Here is a 17502-nt window from a genome sequence, read left to right on the forward strand (position 1 = left end):
AATCTTGAATGTTTTTATAACACCGATGATAGCGCTATTAACTCCATAATTGTTCAATCGTCCATAATCAATATCGTCCTGCCCGTTGATGTTGTAAAATAGTTTTAGGTCGTCAGCATAGCATAGCTTTGGGCCGTCGAGGAGTGAGAGCGCATCGTTGAAGAAGATTGAGAAGATAATCGACCCTAAATGGCTTCCTGAGGTACCCCAGAAGAAGCAGAGAATTGTCTGGAGAAAGAGTCCCCCGTGCGAACTGATAATTTACGTCAGCGATCCCTTCAACAACAAGCGATTTAAAAGGACTAACAATAAATATTACTACCCAAGTTATGGGCCAATACAAACTGTTGCCCCAGTGCATTTGCCTTTTTTGATGGGATAACGAGAGGATTGGCATTCCCATGTACAACACGAGGGGGAATAGGTTTCGATTATTTCTTTAGTATTTTTGCTACGGACCAGAAGGGTTCCCTATTCTTCAAATACTGTAGCCGTCCCTGAATAACCCTGGAAAGTCGATTGAACATATTCTTCTTGGTATCGTCACCAGTGCGTTGGTATTGGCGCCGATATATGTTTCTCAATCTGATGATGTTTTTGATGATGCTATCAATATGGAGAGAGTTATTCATATGCTGCACTTGTACCGCCGATTCACGGGCAACGGATATTGCTCGCTGGAGGGATTCCAGCGCCTGATTGACGTCTTCCGAAGAATTTTTAGATGTCCAACCATCTCCTTAAATTTCCTTGAACATTTTTCGATCGGTGAAGTTGGGTCATTGAATATCTCATCGAAAACTCTTTATCCCCGTAGTTCGCCATCTACTATTTAGACTCTCCATGGTATAGCATGGGTCTTCTTGTGGTCGCTTTCCAGTTCATATCAGCTCGAAAAGGCGATATCAATTCCTCGCGTTCTTTACGGCATTCTATGCTTACGGAAGTTGCTCGTGGCTTCAACGTCACTTGGCTATCCTTCAAGCCTCCCGGAAGCTTTTAAAAAGCTGTAGCCTCGAAAACCATTAAATCTACTACCCCGGCAATTGAACTGCTACAAAACTTTAGGAGTGATTATTACGAAGTATACAAAACCGAGTTAGATGACACCTTGTCACCTTGTGACAATATGTCTAAAATGTCAGAGGATATTTTTGTTAATTTTGTAATCAAGTGTTTTTTTTTGTAAAAATAGTCCTCGAACCTTAACGTAGTACTTTGATTGCCTAGTTCCAGGCTGTGAAACGGTAGAAAGACATATTTCGTGAGTTGTCCAACGAGTGTATGTATTTTTTTATTTTGGCTCTCACTTGGAAGATACCTGGAAATCAGAAGTACCCAAGTATAGTATGGGGGGGATCTTCAAGCTACAGTGGCGACACCTACCATGGTGAAGATCATCAAGATGCACCCTGAGAGAATTTCTTGGCTTAGTAACACTAAATTTGCGATAGATTTTAATACACCGGATCAAAATCGCCGTCGGATCTTGGAAGATGATCTTTAGGCCCAGCCTTACAAGATCCTAAGATTTCAAGACCTCTCGTTTGAACAGAAGCTAGAGCGGGTAGAAAGGGCGAAGGCGCAGCTTACGCGGTCCGCGCATGAAAAATTTGGAGAATATCGTGTTTTTTGCCGATGAATTCATCGCCGTTTAGCTGTTCGTGAAAAAAACAGAACTACAGATTTTGGTTGCCAGAAAGATCACGAACCTATGCAAACGTATTAAGGGCCACAAGACGACAGAAATCTGTCATATTAAAGGTCTGGGAATCGCCCGTACTTTCCTGGTGAAGATCAAGCGAACACCCTGAAGAGGTGTGGATCAATCAATATACGTATTGAAAATAGTTCTACGGCATGTCCTCGAACTGTGGACACGTCCCAATTTTGGTTTTGGTTGGTGGTTTTTCAGCAGAACTTCACATTGGCTTACCAAGGAAAGAGGTCCCAATTTTTGTGTGGGATTTTGTTTTTGAGGGTTAATTTCGAGTACGGAGTGGTCAGGGAGTTCGTCGGACCTGAACCCTATGGACTTGGCTGTCTAGGGAGGGTATACAGAAGCCCGAAGTCTACTCTACAAAACATAACGGGTTGGAAGTTCTGAAGCGCCATCTAGTTGAATTCTGGGATAAAATACCACAAAAACCACCTGCGGGCTTTTTAGAATATGTGCCTCGAGCTTCTTCAGCGAGTGGTTAAGCTCAAGGACAAAAAAATCGGAAGGCGCCAATGGATTTTGAAAATATGATCTGTTTTGATGTAAATCGTATTAAATTTGAAAGAAAAAGTTCCGGAGCCTGTACTTGTGAGTGAGTATGGTATAGATACAGCTATACCGATGCTGGTACAGGTGAGTCGATCATACAGCTACGGAAAAAGATGTCGTTGCTCTTTGTAATCATGATGGATTATGCGAATTCGCCACTATCTCTACATGACGCTCAGCAGCTAGGCCTGACCTTTTCATCTATCGCTGGCTCAACAGGATCAATGTCCCCTAGCTATGGTTCAAACGTTGCTGAATCCCTTCTACGTCATTCTACGTCATTCTTCCGAACTCAGGGAGCATCTTGTAACCGAAGATCTCCTTTGCCTGCAGTATGTACAGGGTCCGGCGGAACGACCCCTCGTCGCTTTGTTTACATTAAGTCTTAGCTATCATGTGATGTAAGTGTTACTTTTGTAATCAGGTGTTATCCGGGAAAATGGATCTCGAACAGAAACGTAGCGCTGTGGTTGCCTTGTTCCTAGCTGGGAAACAGCAGAAGGACATAGTTCGTAAGCTGTCCGATATAAGTGTGGGTAGAAGTTTCGTATACCGTACAGTTGAAAGATACCTGGAGACCGGAAGTGCCAAAAAACGGTATGGTGGGGGACGCCGACCTATTGTGGTGACACCTGCCATGGCGAAGATCGTCAAGAAGCGCCATAAGAGAAATCCTCGTCGTAGTGCCACTAAATTGGCAGAGGATCTCAACAAATCGGATTGAAGTCTCCGTCGGATCCTGAAAGATAAACTTCAGACCAAGCCCTACAAGATCCAAAAGGTTCAAGAACTTACGGTGAAGCAGAAACAAGATCGGGTAAAAAGAGCGAAGGCGCTGCTGAATAGGGCCGCGAAAGGAAGGATGAAGAATATCGTGTTTACCGACGAGAAACTCTTCACCGTACGTGAATAAGCAGAACGACAGAGTTTGGTTGCCAGACAGATCACGAAGCCATGTCAACTTACTGACGGCCACTCGGCGACAGAAACCAGCATCGGTGATGGTTTGGGCCGGAACTACCCGTGATGGCCGGACTCCGCTAGTTTGTGTCCCTGAAGGAGTAAAGATCAACCAAAATACATATCGGGAAATAGTTCTACGGAATGTCGTCGAACCGTGGGCACCTCGACATTTTGGTTCCAGCGATTGAGTTTTCCAACAGGACTCGGCGCCGGCTCACAAAGCGAAGAAAACCCAACTTTGTATTGCGCAACATTTTCTAGGGTTCATTTTAGGCTCCGAGTGGCCGGCGAGTTCGCCAGACCTGAACCCTATGGACATCGTTGTTTGGAGTATGTTGGAGGCCGAAGTCTGCTCTAAGAAACATGAAGGTGTGGAGGTCCTGAAGCAACATCTCATGGCAGCCTGGGATAAAATACCACAAGAACACCTGCGGGCCTTACACGAAGCGTTTATCGATCATCTGCGGCGAGTGGTTATAAACTCAAGGGCGAACAAGTCGAACTTTACATTTTTGAAAAAGTAATTTGTTTTCAAGAGAAAATGAACGAATTTGAAATAAAAAGTTGTTGTTTTGATCAATTTACATGTTTATTTCAATTTAGCACTTCAATTGCCGGACCCTGTAGACTACGGTCTTGTAAGTTTGTTTCTTCCTCAGGGCCATCCAGATCCTTTAGGTGTCGGACTACCTTTTGGACTCATGATCCTCTGGATTATGAGGTTGTAAGTCTAAGTTGGTATTATACTCCTCAAAGGTTTGAAGTTAGAACAGAAGCCAGTGTCAACAAAGCTACTGGAGGCTGCCGTTCCTAGGGAAAAACTTCCCATGAATCATACTATGAAACTTCCGGAGTGATCGGATGGTTTATGATTTCACCACTGAATCTCAACTAGCCATATTTCACGAAAAGTTGCAAGACAACTCTGTTACACGAGGAGATGGAACAGCCTTCTTAACCTTTGGGACCCTTACTTGTTGTAAGAATATTTAATCTTGGAATTTTTTTGTCAGTAAGTAGCCCTGCAGCTTTGGTTGAAGTATTCCAGGGGTAGGGACATAAACTTAAGTTGAAGAAGTTTTGAGTTTGGTTATGTTTCAACAGATGGAAACTTTTCAATGAATCATGTTTTGACAACAAATCAACTTTTAAGTATACATATTGGGGTGCGGTTAACACTTTTTTAGACACTTCTTTGGTCCTTCGAGCCGGATTGCAAACCATTTTTGCAAAGTGCAATATGACTCGGAACTCAAATTTTATACCGATACTTCATTAAATTTTTGTCAATTTTCAATCTAATATTTATTCCACTTCTTCCAGGTATCCACGGAGTGGCAGTCCTACCGGAAAGTCCCTCGTCACACTCGCTGCCCCAGCAGCAACACCACCACCAAGTCACATCACCAGGCATGCGACCGTCTCAGTCGCCTCACTCCCTCAGCACCCCCACTAGCTTCAGCCAAAAGAAACCACCGATGCCATCGCCACCCCAAGTGTTGCAGCACCAACAGCAGCAGCCGCCGATGGTGGTATCGCCAACGTCCTCCTCCTCCTCCGCAGCCAACAACGTCAAAATGATGGACCAAGAGGTGAGTTCTGAAGATATAAACTTCCAACGTGAATTGGTTAGGTCCGTCGATTTTCTAGAATAATTTCGAGTTCATCCGCTTCCTACGAGGGGAATTGGCATAAAACAAAACAAAAACATTTCGCTCGGATATCATTTTCGTGTTCTATCCATTCAAAACGGTTACTGCTAGACGAGCTCTAAATCCTTTTATCGTAGCGCAAGGCTTAAGGAGGGACTATTTTCGGCTAGTGCTTATCTTTTTGTGGAGGAAAGATGCCATTCTTCATTTTTTTTTAACTGCGGACAGACGAGCGTCGTTTGTGGAAATTGGTTTCTGGTGCAGTTCATTTGCAGTATTTTTCGGAGGAAAACTGCTTCGAAGTACGGTGTTTCTTATTCGGTTTTCTTCTTTTTTTGTTTTTTTTTTCGAATGGTTTTGGTTGATAATCTGTGTTAAATAATAGCATTAACTTTGGAGTGTTTCCCATTGTAATTGATTGTATCTTTTTTTTTAATTGGTGAAAGACATTGGTTAAACATTGTAAGTTGTTTTGTGGGATTTTCGGTGATCATAGTATGGAAAAATCTTAGTTAACAGGAAACGTTGGCTACACTTCAAGATATCGCCCACAGTCCGAAAGAAATAAATCATTTACGGGTAACTCTCATGACAGCATGATTCACACCAAAAAACACACACATATTACACTTAAAATAAATTTGCACACATTGATACTCACTGTCATACCCACCGATATCGTTTCCGAAAATCTGTAGCTACAAAATGCGTTGAAGGAGTTCGATTTCCTCCAGCAGCACGATACGCTTACCGGAAACTTACTGGCAGCCTACAGGCAGCAGCACCAGCTGGAACAAACGGAAATGGCCCCACAATTCGGCGTCCATCGCCAGCAGGAAGACGATGACGTCTACGACGTTCCCCCACCTCCACTACCTCAGACGCCACCTCCGGCGCTTCAGAAAAGCCTTTCCGGTGATCTACTGAGGCCGGTTCTCTCGATGCCCCCAGTCGTTCTCATGGGTGGTGGTGATCCAAACAGTAATCGGAACAGTTACCTCTCCTACTCATCAACTACTCCGATCGTCGAGGAGCCCCCCTCGCCGGCCATCAACGCTGTGGATTATCCGTTCCAGGATTATGACGTCTATTCTGTATCGTCTGCGACGTCCATCGCCGGCTATGGCGGCGGCGGCGTCGTCACAACCATCAACAACGGAAGTGAATGTGGAGAAACCTACGACGACATTATCGAGGTCAGAATGCAAAACCGCGACTAACCATACAATGTCCTCTAGTTAGTTTAAAAAAATATGTGGATTTCATCAATGCATTACTATTGTCGCATCCTATTTTCTGGAATGTTCTAACAAAAGTTTCAAGTCGAAATAGTGCATCCCGATCGGGCAGAAAATATCAATTTTGGAGTTCTTCTTAGACAACGCTGACACATAACCATTCTCTTTAAAAGTTATCATTCGGTTCTCAATCACCTTCGAATTAGGTATAATGTCACTACAATAAAAAAAGATAATCGTAAAAAATTTGCGATCAGAGCATCAAGCTACGTGTAAACCAGTCTGATAAGCCAAGGAATGGTGATAAATTATTGGGCGTAATTCTGTTGTGCTAACATAGTTTTTGTACATACAATAAATGTTTCTAACATAGATTTTTCAAAGTACCTGAAAAAAGAACTCTAGGATTGACATTTACTGTTAAATTTTTCTAGCAACTTTTAGAGATTACTTGTTTTGAATGGTAGGAGAAAAAAAATTATTTTCTTATACTTAAAGATTGGTGATGGTAGTAGATTTAACATTCAAAATGAATCCTGTTTAGCATGTGAATTTTTCTTTTAAATTCCAGCCTCGAATTAACAACCGTTATGTTGTAGATAGTTTATTTCATCCTAAGCCATTTTTGTAACTAACAGCATGTGGTAGTTTCGAAAATTTAGCGATTGTTTATTTGTGGGTTACATTTTTGCGAACTATTTTATATGAAATGTCACAGTTGAGAAATATTTTATAGAAACATCCAATTTTTTTTACTTATTACACTAGTTAACAAAAGTTATGAAAAACCGTGAACTTTATTAACTGACAAATATTTCTGATGTGAAATCGGACGCTGAATCCGAAAATGGAATTAAAAATAATCTCAGTAGAACAGTTTATGAAACATGCTTCAAATATGAAGTTTTGAAAAAAAGAAATAAAGTATTTGTACTACGATCCAAATATCTCGGATTGCTTATCATCAAATTGATATCTTTTTAATATTGAATTTGCTATTGATCATCTAAATTTCATTTTTGCGTATGACCAACTGTATTGATGATATTTTTTAATTTATGAACGACAAAAACGTTAAAAACGCATTGTTTAAGAAAATTTTTTTTTCATCCATGGAGACTCGAAGGTAGCATTTTAAAAATTTTATTTTCTATGGACCTTTAATTTCAATTTAAAACTAAGATTTCAAGCGATTATTTATCAAAATCGGTTAAAATTGTAGAAGTTACGTTTACTATACTCCAACAGTATCGTTTGAATTTAAAAAAAAAAGCCGAACCACAGTATACAACAGAGTTATTACGGTTTACAGTATACTGTGGTTCGTTAAATTATTTGAAAATTCAAACATTTCTGTAGTAGTAAAGTAACCACAACTTCTACAATTTTTGACGGATTTTTATAAATAACCACTTGAAATTTTTGTTTTAAATTTACACTTGGTCCATGAAAAATGAGTTTTTTTAAATGTTACCATCAAGTCTTAAACCACCGATGATAAAAAAAAATCCTTTAAACTGCATTTTTCACCGTTTTTACCATAAATTCACAAACTTTATTAATACGGTTAATCATACGCAAGAATGAAGTTCAGATGATCGATAGCAAATTCATTCGTCTCCAATATGCAAAAAACAGATTTAAATGTGATGATAGGCAATCCGAGATATCTGAATCCTGGTACAAAATTTTTGTTTATTCAAAATTTCATATATCAAGCGTTTCTCAAAAACTGTTCTACTGAGATTTTTTCAAATTTCATTTTCGGATTCAGCCCGATTCTACATTAAAAATGATCTTCAGTTTTTTGAGTTCAAAAATGCTGTAAAGAAGAAGAAGAAGAAAATGCTGTAAACTAGTCTAAGCTGTAAGCTTTTCAATAGCTTAAAACTCGTAGTCCTGACTGTCGTAAACGATTTTGGCGAAAAAACGTCAGTTCGAATCGAAACGTATCGAGACCAGTAATCGGCAACCTTTTAAGTCGGATGAGCCAAATATTCAAATTTTCATAATTTTAGAGTTTGAAAGAGTCATATTAATGATTTATTGTTTTTGGTTTTAATAAAAAAAATTCAAAATAAATGAATAATTAGTAAAGTGCCCCAAATGACCCGACTTTTGAGAAAGTTATGTGCTGCAGGCTAAAATTAATCCTAGGCCTTGTGCAAGATCAAGATCACATGCCAAATTTGGGCCAGATCGGATCACAGGAAGGGGTCGCTCAACGAGTCTGAAGTTTGTATGGGATTTTTCATAAACAACTTTGGTTTCCTTCGGCCGACTTCTTTTGAAAAAGCCTTCTTTTCTTAAAGTCCAAATTATGACGAATATTTTATCCGAAGACTGCAAATCGATTCGAGTTAAAATAAAAAAGTTATTCACGGTTTTGCTGCATTGTTAAAGAGTCTGCATTCAGTTATCCCCAATAACCATAGACTTTTAACCATAATTGAGATCAAGGGTTTCACTCCGATGCTTGGTTTCAACTTCGTGAGCATTCTAGAGTGGCTTTTCATACTTTTTAACCATTTGGGCCAAAAATAATTCAGAAAAAAACTAACAGTTCATGATTTTTCACGTTGACAATGAAGAATTTCCGAGGCGATTGTGCAAAATTATTTTTACCATGTCTTTTTACATCGTAAATATCTCAAACACACGTTAACTTAAAAATCTGAAAAAAATAGACAAGATATTCCTTTTCATAACCAAAACAACGCTACTAAAGTTTTGCATATCCGAGGTCTAGTAACGTAGCTATCACCGAAGTAAAGTGCCCGGATACTAAATGATCATAGCCTTACATGTATTCTCTTCTGGATTATCAACTATTCTAACATTATCAATTTTATTTTTTTGTTAAATATCGAGTCAAGAAAATTGGAAATCCATTTAAAACTTTATTGAATATTTTGCTTGATTTTAAAGTGAAAGATATAAACATATTTACATAAGCAGAATTGTGTAATTTCTCCGGCAAAGAAAAGCTTTTGAAATAACAAAGCGAAGAGAAATATTTTTTTTTAATTTTCAAACTTTTTTATAACATTCTCAAGATTTAGCTAATACTATCCGAAATTCAGAAGTATGAGGTAAAATTTAACTAAAATTTATGTAGCCGAAAATTTGAATCTTCAAAAATTATGCTCCTAACAATTGGTAAAATTTTCAAAAATTCATTACATCAAGCGAACGTTTCTTCAGAATTTTATGCATCTGGAAAATTCAAAAATCTCATCTTATGTCACATGTTATTCTTCAGTATTATACGCCCAATAGAATGAAAAATTGTATAAAGCTCATATTATTGGAAAAAAAATCTGTCGTTTGACCAGTTTAAATCTGTAATAATGTTATATTGAAGCCTTCATAGAAAATTCGAGACAAATATTTATTATTTGTCCCGAATTTTCTATGAAGGCCACAATATCACATTATTACAGATTCAAACTGGTCAAACCACACTTTTTTTTCTTTAGAAACAGTACATTTTCACTGGAAAAATCAGTTTAAGGATACTATTAAAGATTCAAAACAAAAATAAATAAAATATAAATCAAAGGTGTTTAACTCTTATTCGAAAATGAAAAAAAAAAACTTCGTTCATAATGTGTGATTAAGTTTTTAATAGTTTTTCAGAATTGTAATTTTCATTCATTCTCAATGCTGTTTCGAGTTTGAAAAGCTGTAAAACTTTAATTTGGAATTATCAATTCTTAGTTTTTGAATTTTTTAATTGAATTTTAGTTTTAACCCGTTGTTAATTGAGTAGGATTTCCAGATTTTTTTGTACGTATCCAAACCGGACCAATCTGGGCATTGGTTTTCAAAATTTTAAACTAAAAACCGAGTAACATCCGGGCAAAACCAGCGTACTTTCCATAAAAAAGCAAGAGAAATGGTGAAAAATAAACACACGAAAAATGATTTTTACCAAGGCACATAATCTTATCTAACAGTTTCAAAAATGTATGCGATTTTATTTCGCTAAAACAAGTTAAAAATTTGGAATTTCGTAAAAATTATGAATAATCCTGAAAAAAATCGGGCCTTTTTCCTCGATATTCGGGCAACTGGACCGGACCTGGCATCTTGCTATTTTTTCTTAGAAATTCAGGGCAATCCCGATTAAAACTGGGCAATCCCGATTAAAACTGGGCAATCTTGAATGCTGATGAGGTATTTACATTCAAATACATTAAATTATCATATTCAATTCAAATAAATAATATTTCATGTTGTTACGCGTCAAAGTTGTAAATATTTTTCGAAATGGTTGATTGATTCTAATACTATTTTGGAAAATTGAACTGATCAATTTCCATAGAGGGCAAACAAGTGACTACGAGTGCTTAAAATATAAAATTTTATGAGGGTAATGTTGTTTGATAATATAACATTACCGCAATGAACTAAAGAGCCGCAGCTTTACATCAAAAGAGCCGCATGAGGCTCGCTAGTCGCAGGTTGCCGACCTATGATGGCTTGACGTTTTTCGGCATGCAAAATTTGACTTGATAAGAGCAATTAAAATACATATGAATGTGAATGAGGTTATACGTGATATTTTAGAGTTTTATGCTATGTTGAAGGGTCCGGCCTTCAGGCCGTTATCCAGTTTGCTTTCCAGGTGGTCAATCCACGTTCACGGGCTCCAAGGGACGACGAGCCACTGCATATCCTTAGTTTGCTACTCCAGGTCCATAGATGCAATGAAAAAACTCTACATGTTGCCTCTGACCCCGGTTCGCACCACCAACTTTTTTTACATTGTTGGAGGACTTCAATGATGGGAGGTCATACACGCGCTGGTGTGCTCCACGTCCTGCTCATTGGCGATTCCACTCCCTCAGCAACGACTTCACCTCTCCAGGACTCAAGGCCCGACCATTCCTCTAACGACTCATAGTCCGACATTTCCTCGTATTGAATTGAGGTCAGCCTTTTTCGCCCGTCGTGTGCCGGTTGTGAGCAGCTTGGACTCACACCTGTCACAGCACACACTCGGAATTTAACGCAACGACTCGAATGATTCCCGACGAAGACGTCATCCTACTACGCCTCAAATGGATCATCCCGCGTCGAGAGTCTTTCTACATACACCGACGGTATTCCCCATATCGCCCATGTTAGGGTACCATTTGTCTCTGTGTTAATACACTCGCACTTTGCTTCGACGCTGCACGGACTCCTGGCTGCTTAACGACGACTACGATGAAAAGCTGAGCACCCTGCTTCACCTTGACCATCCTACTTTTAAGCTTTCCACTACATTATCGTCACTCACTCACGAGGATTAGGTCCGTCGCACGGGTTTTATGACGCTTCAGACGTTTTCGCCCAAATCGGTCCCGCTTGGTCCCTGGACCTTCGTTTAGACAGCTTGGTTATCCTATTTTTGGTTTTCTTGTATTGTGCTGAATCCTCTGTACTTTCGCCTGCAATCTTACCATAGGTAATTTGGAAGTTTCCTCTTCCCAAGTTCGGCTGCTAGACTTGCTCCTGAATTTCAACATGAAGCTCATGGTCGAATCGTCGCCACAAGAAATAACTGATAGGGACAGCCTTTTCGGTCCTTCGGCGATCACTTTGTTTTTTAGCTCAAAACTCTTGTCGTGCATCAAAAGCCTCCCGATAATTGTACCCTTTTCATCGAGAGCTCCGATGTAGCGTCTCGATCTTTCTATTCAACGATTGAACGTTCTCCTTCAGTTGGTAGAAATTCTCATAAACTTCTACGAGGGTCTGTTTTAAAGCTTGGACTCACTCCATCAACTCCTGTATATTCGTTCTCATAGTGAAATCAGCGCCATTTGATCTCTTGGCATCTCTGGGCTCTTAAATACAGGAACCATTCCCATCACTTTCGTAGACAAGCAGGGATGATCTTTGCGCTCTACTGCCAACTTCAGTGGAGGTGTCCTAACTAGGCCACCTACTAGACTCCTCGTTACCGGGGTCTATCCTTCTTCACTATTGATAGCTTTTGAAAACTTGTCCATGCTATAAGGGAAGAAGTATGTGTGGTCGCCTACACGATTCCCAGGTTCTCCATTCCGGGGCCTGTTACGGGGTTGACCTGGTGGCTTTACGAGGCCCAGGCTCAGAGCCAGATCAGTGCAAGTCGGGAAAGGCATCTGACGCCCGCACCGACTGGATGGTCAGTCCAGACACAGTCAGTGAAGCTTCCCCGGAATATTTGTCATTTATTAACAAGCCTGGTGACTTTCCATTCCCTTGACACTGTTTCAGGAAGGCTTCACTCTCGTCTTACTAAAGGCAGAAACACAATACAGCGTCGGTCGTCGCGTCAGAGACATCTTAGATGTCTCTTGACGCTGAATTGTGATGCAAAAATCGTCGGGTGCGTCGCGTCCGCGTTTTAGTACTTATCGACAGCGTTGATCGCTGACGTGACGCGACGACCGACGCTGTATTGTGTTTCTGCCTTAAGGCAGTAGAGATGTGGCCGCCAGCTGTGTCATCGCCTATTCTGCGTCGTTTCTGAGTTCCATGACTGTAGTCAGTGTCATTATCAAGAGAACAGGCGGTGGTGTGTGAGTTGCTGAATTTATTCGCCGCTACCATAAGGTTTTGCTTGCAAAGTAGTTAATACTGCAAAAAATCATGGATGAGTTTCGAAACTAAGCCTTTTAGGCGTCAGGGTTTGAGAAAATCGACTCAGTCTACAGCGTCAATCAGCTTTTCGCATTTACACATTTCAAAAACTGCGGGATCAGCCTACGTTTGAGTCCAACTTGCATTGTTCGATGAGTCCTACCATTCCTACGAAGTCAGCCTAAATAAGTGCTATTCGTTAAGCTTTAAGCACTGCTGAAAAGGTCTTAAGAAGCTGGGATCTGAAGTGATCTACCTTCAAGACGGAACTCCGGTCCGTTTTTCTGCATTGAAATTTTAACAGAATTTCTTAGCGAGGAGAAGTCTCTTACTACTTCTTGATCCATTGCATTCCAGAGGTAGAGTCCAGACACTTGTTCCTTCCACCTACACATCATCGGCTTTTGAAAGACCGGTGCCCATAAACCAAACACTAGTAACAGACTGTAGACTTCTGGCGGAGGATGACCTGCAGAAAATATAGATATTGATCATCTCTTTGCGCTGTACGAGAGCACAAAAGCCCTCTTACCTATGACTATTTTGTAATTTCCACTCATCTGATATAAGTGTTACGTCTTCTAAAACTCAGCTAGTCAGAGCTTCTGTGCCAGTTTCTTAGGGACTTTTTTCAATTCCAGCTTTTTTAAGGAAAGATTATGACTCTTATCAGGGCCGTAGGGAAGGGTAGAGGGGGGTTAAAACCACCTCCCCCATGAAGGTCAAAAAATGCCAAGAGTAATGTTCTTCTCTGAACGCTAAATTTCAACTTCATTATCACATTTTGAAGAACGGCCAAAATGATTCTAGAGTAACAATCTAGACTCAGAACCAAAGCCATTACGTCGAAATCTTATCTCAGGTCAACTATTCTACTATAGTTTTTTTTTTATTTTCTCATTTGTTGAAATTAAGTCCCGAATATCGAATTTCAATAAGATAAGATCTAGCTTGTCAGATTGCCCAGATTTTCTAATCTTTTTTGTAAAATCAAATAAAAATTTGCAAAATTTGTAAACGAAATTTTGAAAATTTTAAGATGTTTTGATATCCCTTGAGGAAGGCCAAGACCAAAGGCCGAAACGTTGGACAAATAGTATATTTTGTATTTGCTTACTTTTGACTGAAATGACAACTAAAATTAAAAAAAAAAAATGAGCTTTTAGAATTATGCGTTTTGCACCCAAATTTGTTGTGATTTTTTAAAATAAAATGAACGTTTTTTTGAAGTTTGTAAAAGGTGTATCGATAAAAAAAACAATATTTCAATTATTTTTCTTGGAAATTTTCATGGAATAGTTTGGATATTGGTGGATATTGAGGAAAATAGTCCGAATTTGCACGGCTCAGATACGTACGGGAATGAATTTTGAATTATTAACTGATTTAAAGGGTGATACGGTCAAAATTTGGTCAAGGGGAAACGCGTGTAAATCGGTTAAATCGTTTATTAAAATAATCAAATTAAATTTCTTTTCAAGTTTTATTAGTATAAAATTCAGGAAAAATATTCAGTTAGGCTTCCGCTTTTCCAAATTCGAATTGCCGGGCCTTACGCTTAACCCCTGCCATCAGTTTTTGTACAGCCACCTTGTCCACCTTCTTCGCCGCAGAAAGCCAGTTTGCCTTGAACTGCTGCTCGTCCTTAGCAGTTTTTTTGGTCTTCTCCGCTTGACAATAGCCCAGTATTTCTCATTTGGGCGGAGCTCTAGCGTGTTGGGGGGGTTCTTGTCCTTAGGAACCACCTGCACGTTGTTGGCGGCGTTGTTGGCCAAAACAGTACGGAACAACCGTGTTTCTTCAAGAAAGGCAGCCGACGTTTATTCAAACACTCTTTCACGTAAATTTCTTGGTTTACAGTCCCGAAAGCTATGAAAATGCTGCTTTTCAAGCCACAGGTACAGATGGCTTGCCAAACCAGATATTTCTTCGCGAACTTTGACAGTTTCATGTGCTTGAAAATATCTGCTACCATTCCCCTTCCTTTTGCCGTATAAAACTCCTGTCCCGGAAACTGCTTGTAGTCGGCTTTGACGTAGGTTTAGTCGTTCATTACCACGTAGTCAAACTTCGTCAGCATCGTCGTGTACAGCCTCCGGGAGCGCGCTTTGGCCGTCGTATTTTGTTTATCATCACGATTTGGATACCTGTAAATCGATAGTCCGGCTCGTTTTTTGGCTCGATGCACGGTTGTAGACGATACACGATATTATTTTTACTTTCACGTATTAACGGCAAATTGTGCATACGAATTGGATTAGAACGATAACATCCAGAGAGAATTATCTTGGAGATATGATCAAATACCAATCGTATTTCTAAAATACTGCTGCATGAGGCTTTTCCCTAAATTTGTTGACGATGTGCGCTTTAAGTCAAGTAGCTTATCTCAAAAAGCAACCCAGCTTCTTTAAAGTTGTCATGTAAAACTCATAATTACCGTTTACAGTCGACCGATTCCCCCTCCGAATGCATAATTCAGAAAAAATTATTAAGAGGTTTTTGCTTTTAGACAATTTTGTTTTGTTATTGAAACCCGTTAGTTTTAATCAAATGATTATATAGGCATTATTCGTAGCATATTTCAGAAATCAGTAACTTTATACCATTTCGCGCAATATATTTTGTTTGCTTCGTCATCATATCATGGATATAATATTACATCCTTAAATGAATACCACAAGAAATACTTTAAAGTTGTTAAACCTTTTTTCATCTTTCCAATTACAGATCATCCAACCGTTTGATCAGCTAGCTGTTACAGCCAATGTATCAAGCCAACAACCGGCCCATATCCAGAACCAAGCTGCGATCGCATCGGCCGCTGCAGCTGCAGCCCTTCAACAACAGCAGTACTATCAACAGCAACTCATACTCCAGCAACAGCAGCAGCAGCAAAACCAGCAGCAGCAACAGCATGATAGCATGGGTGCAGCAGGACCAGCCGTGGTTCCTCCTCCGATCGTTCCCCCGAGTCGTCGACAGGGTCCGGCCCGTGCCCTCCAGTATCGGGACAGTGCCTACGAAAGTCGGCGCCAATCGCAGGCCGGAAGCACCGGCATGCAGATCGATAGCTTCCGGTTGCTGAGCGTACTCGGTCGGGGGCACTTCGGCAAGGTAATCCTTGCGCAGTACAAAAACACCGGCGAGTACTTCGCCATCAAGGCCCTGAAGAAGGGTGACATCATTGCTCGGGACGAGGTTGAGTCGTTACTCAGCGAGAAGCGCATCTTCGAGGTGGCCAACACCATGCGGCATCCGTTCCTGGTGAACCTGTTTGCCTGCTTCCAAACCGAGGTTTGTGATCCCTGATGGTATGGTTTTCAAGACCTCCTCTAAGCTTTTCTTTTCTCTTTTCCAGCAACACGTCTGCTTCGTGATGGAGTACGCCGCTGGCGGTGATCTCATGATGCACATCCACACCGATGTGTTCTCGGAACCACGGGCGGTATTCTATGCGGCATGCGTCGTCCTCGGGCTGCAGTATCTGCACGAGAGCAAGATCATCTACCGGGATCTGAAGCTCGACAATCTGCTGCTCGATACGGAAGGTAATTTGAACAGTTTTTCAAGGAATTGAACAAATTTTTCTTACATTTGTAAAATTATTTTTCTTTTAGGTTATGTGAAAATTGCCGATTTCGGTCTCTGTAAGGAAGGTATGGGTTTCGGTGATCGAACCGGAACGTTCTGCGGTACTCCGGAGTTCTTGGCGCCAGAAGTGCTCACCGAAACGTCCTACACCCGGGCTGTGGATTGGTGGGGCCTTGGGGTGCTGATCTTTGAGATGTTGGTTGGAGAGGTAACAAATTTTTGTAATTTTCACTTGGAAACTCAAGCTCTACAAAGTAACTTCAATTACAGTCTCCATTCCCCGGTGATGACGAGGAGGAAGTGTTCGATTCCATCGTCAACGACGAAGTGCGCTACCCGAGGTTCCTTTCGTTGGAAGCGATTGCCATTATGCGAAGGGTAGATATATTAATTCATTTTTTTTAAATCCTTTATTCGAAGTGACTGACAATTTTCTTATTTTTTTGTGTAGCTACTGAGGAAAAATCCCGAACGGCGGTTAGGATCCTCGGAGCGCGATGCGGAGGACGTGAAGCGGCAAGCCTTTTTCCGGAACATTGTGTGGGACGATTTGCTGCTCCGGAAAGTGAAGCCGCCCTTCGTGCCAACCATTGTAAGTATCAATACATTTGGTTAAAGCAAAATTTGATTTTTTTTTCCCAGGAATAAGGCAACCAGGATCTTTTTTTCCTAGAATTTCCCGGAAGTACAATCTTATCCATTGTTCATTGTTAAGATTTTTAATTCAAGTATTCCTGGCTTTGCCTGAAAAAAAATCCAGTTTTTGGTCTGTCATATGACTTCGATTTATACGATGTGCCTTCAAAAGGGATACCATTCAAAATGTTAAACATCATAAACAAACGGACGTTAAAAGTCATATTTTCTCATGCACTAAGCACTCGAGAAGATTCAAGCTACCTATTTGAAAATCTCTTCTAAAAACAAAAGCTTCGAGTCCGTAGAAGTGAATTTGCACGTAGTCTCGACTAGTCCTCATGGTGCAGGCGGAACCATGATTCTAATGAAGAAGAAACCATTAGTTAAAAAAGTCTACCATCAGATTGAAATCTATGATCAGATCATCATGACCACTAAAATCATCAAGACTGATGTCCACCTCTCTAAATTACATCAAGGAGAATCTGCGTTCTTTCACAAAGAAGTCGTTCTTCGTCAAAGATTCACC

General features: G+C 40.3%; 1 protein-coding gene across 4 annotated transcripts in view; it reads left to right on the forward strand.

Annotated features, from left to right (window-relative positions):
- The window catches only part of LOC129756720 (serine/threonine-protein kinase N), a 295803-nt gene that overhangs the window by 264602 nt on the left and 13699 nt on the right, over positions 1–17502 (forward strand). For 3 of the 4 annotated variants that reach the window (XM_055753708.1, XM_055753706.1, XM_055753707.1), the window contains exons 5-11: positions 4556–4824; positions 5583–6080; positions 15471–16037; positions 16102–16291; positions 16361–16542; positions 16605–16712; positions 16786–16926. In XM_055753708.1, coding sequence (XP_055609683.1) covers positions 4556–4824; positions 5583–6080; positions 15471–16037; positions 16102–16291; positions 16361–16542; positions 16605–16712; positions 16786–16926 — 1955 coding nt within the window. The remainder of the gene's footprint in view (positions 1–4555; positions 4825–5582; positions 6081–15470; positions 16038–16101; positions 16292–16360; positions 16543–16604; positions 16713–16785; positions 16927–17502) is intronic. The other variant, XM_055753709.1, reaches the window with a different exon arrangement.

The sequence above is a fragment of the Uranotaenia lowii genome, chromosome 3 (assembly GCF_029784155.1).
Source record: "Uranotaenia lowii strain MFRU-FL chromosome 3, ASM2978415v1, whole genome shotgun sequence".
Classification (NCBI taxonomy): domain Eukaryota; kingdom Metazoa; phylum Arthropoda; class Insecta; order Diptera; family Culicidae; genus Uranotaenia; species Uranotaenia lowii.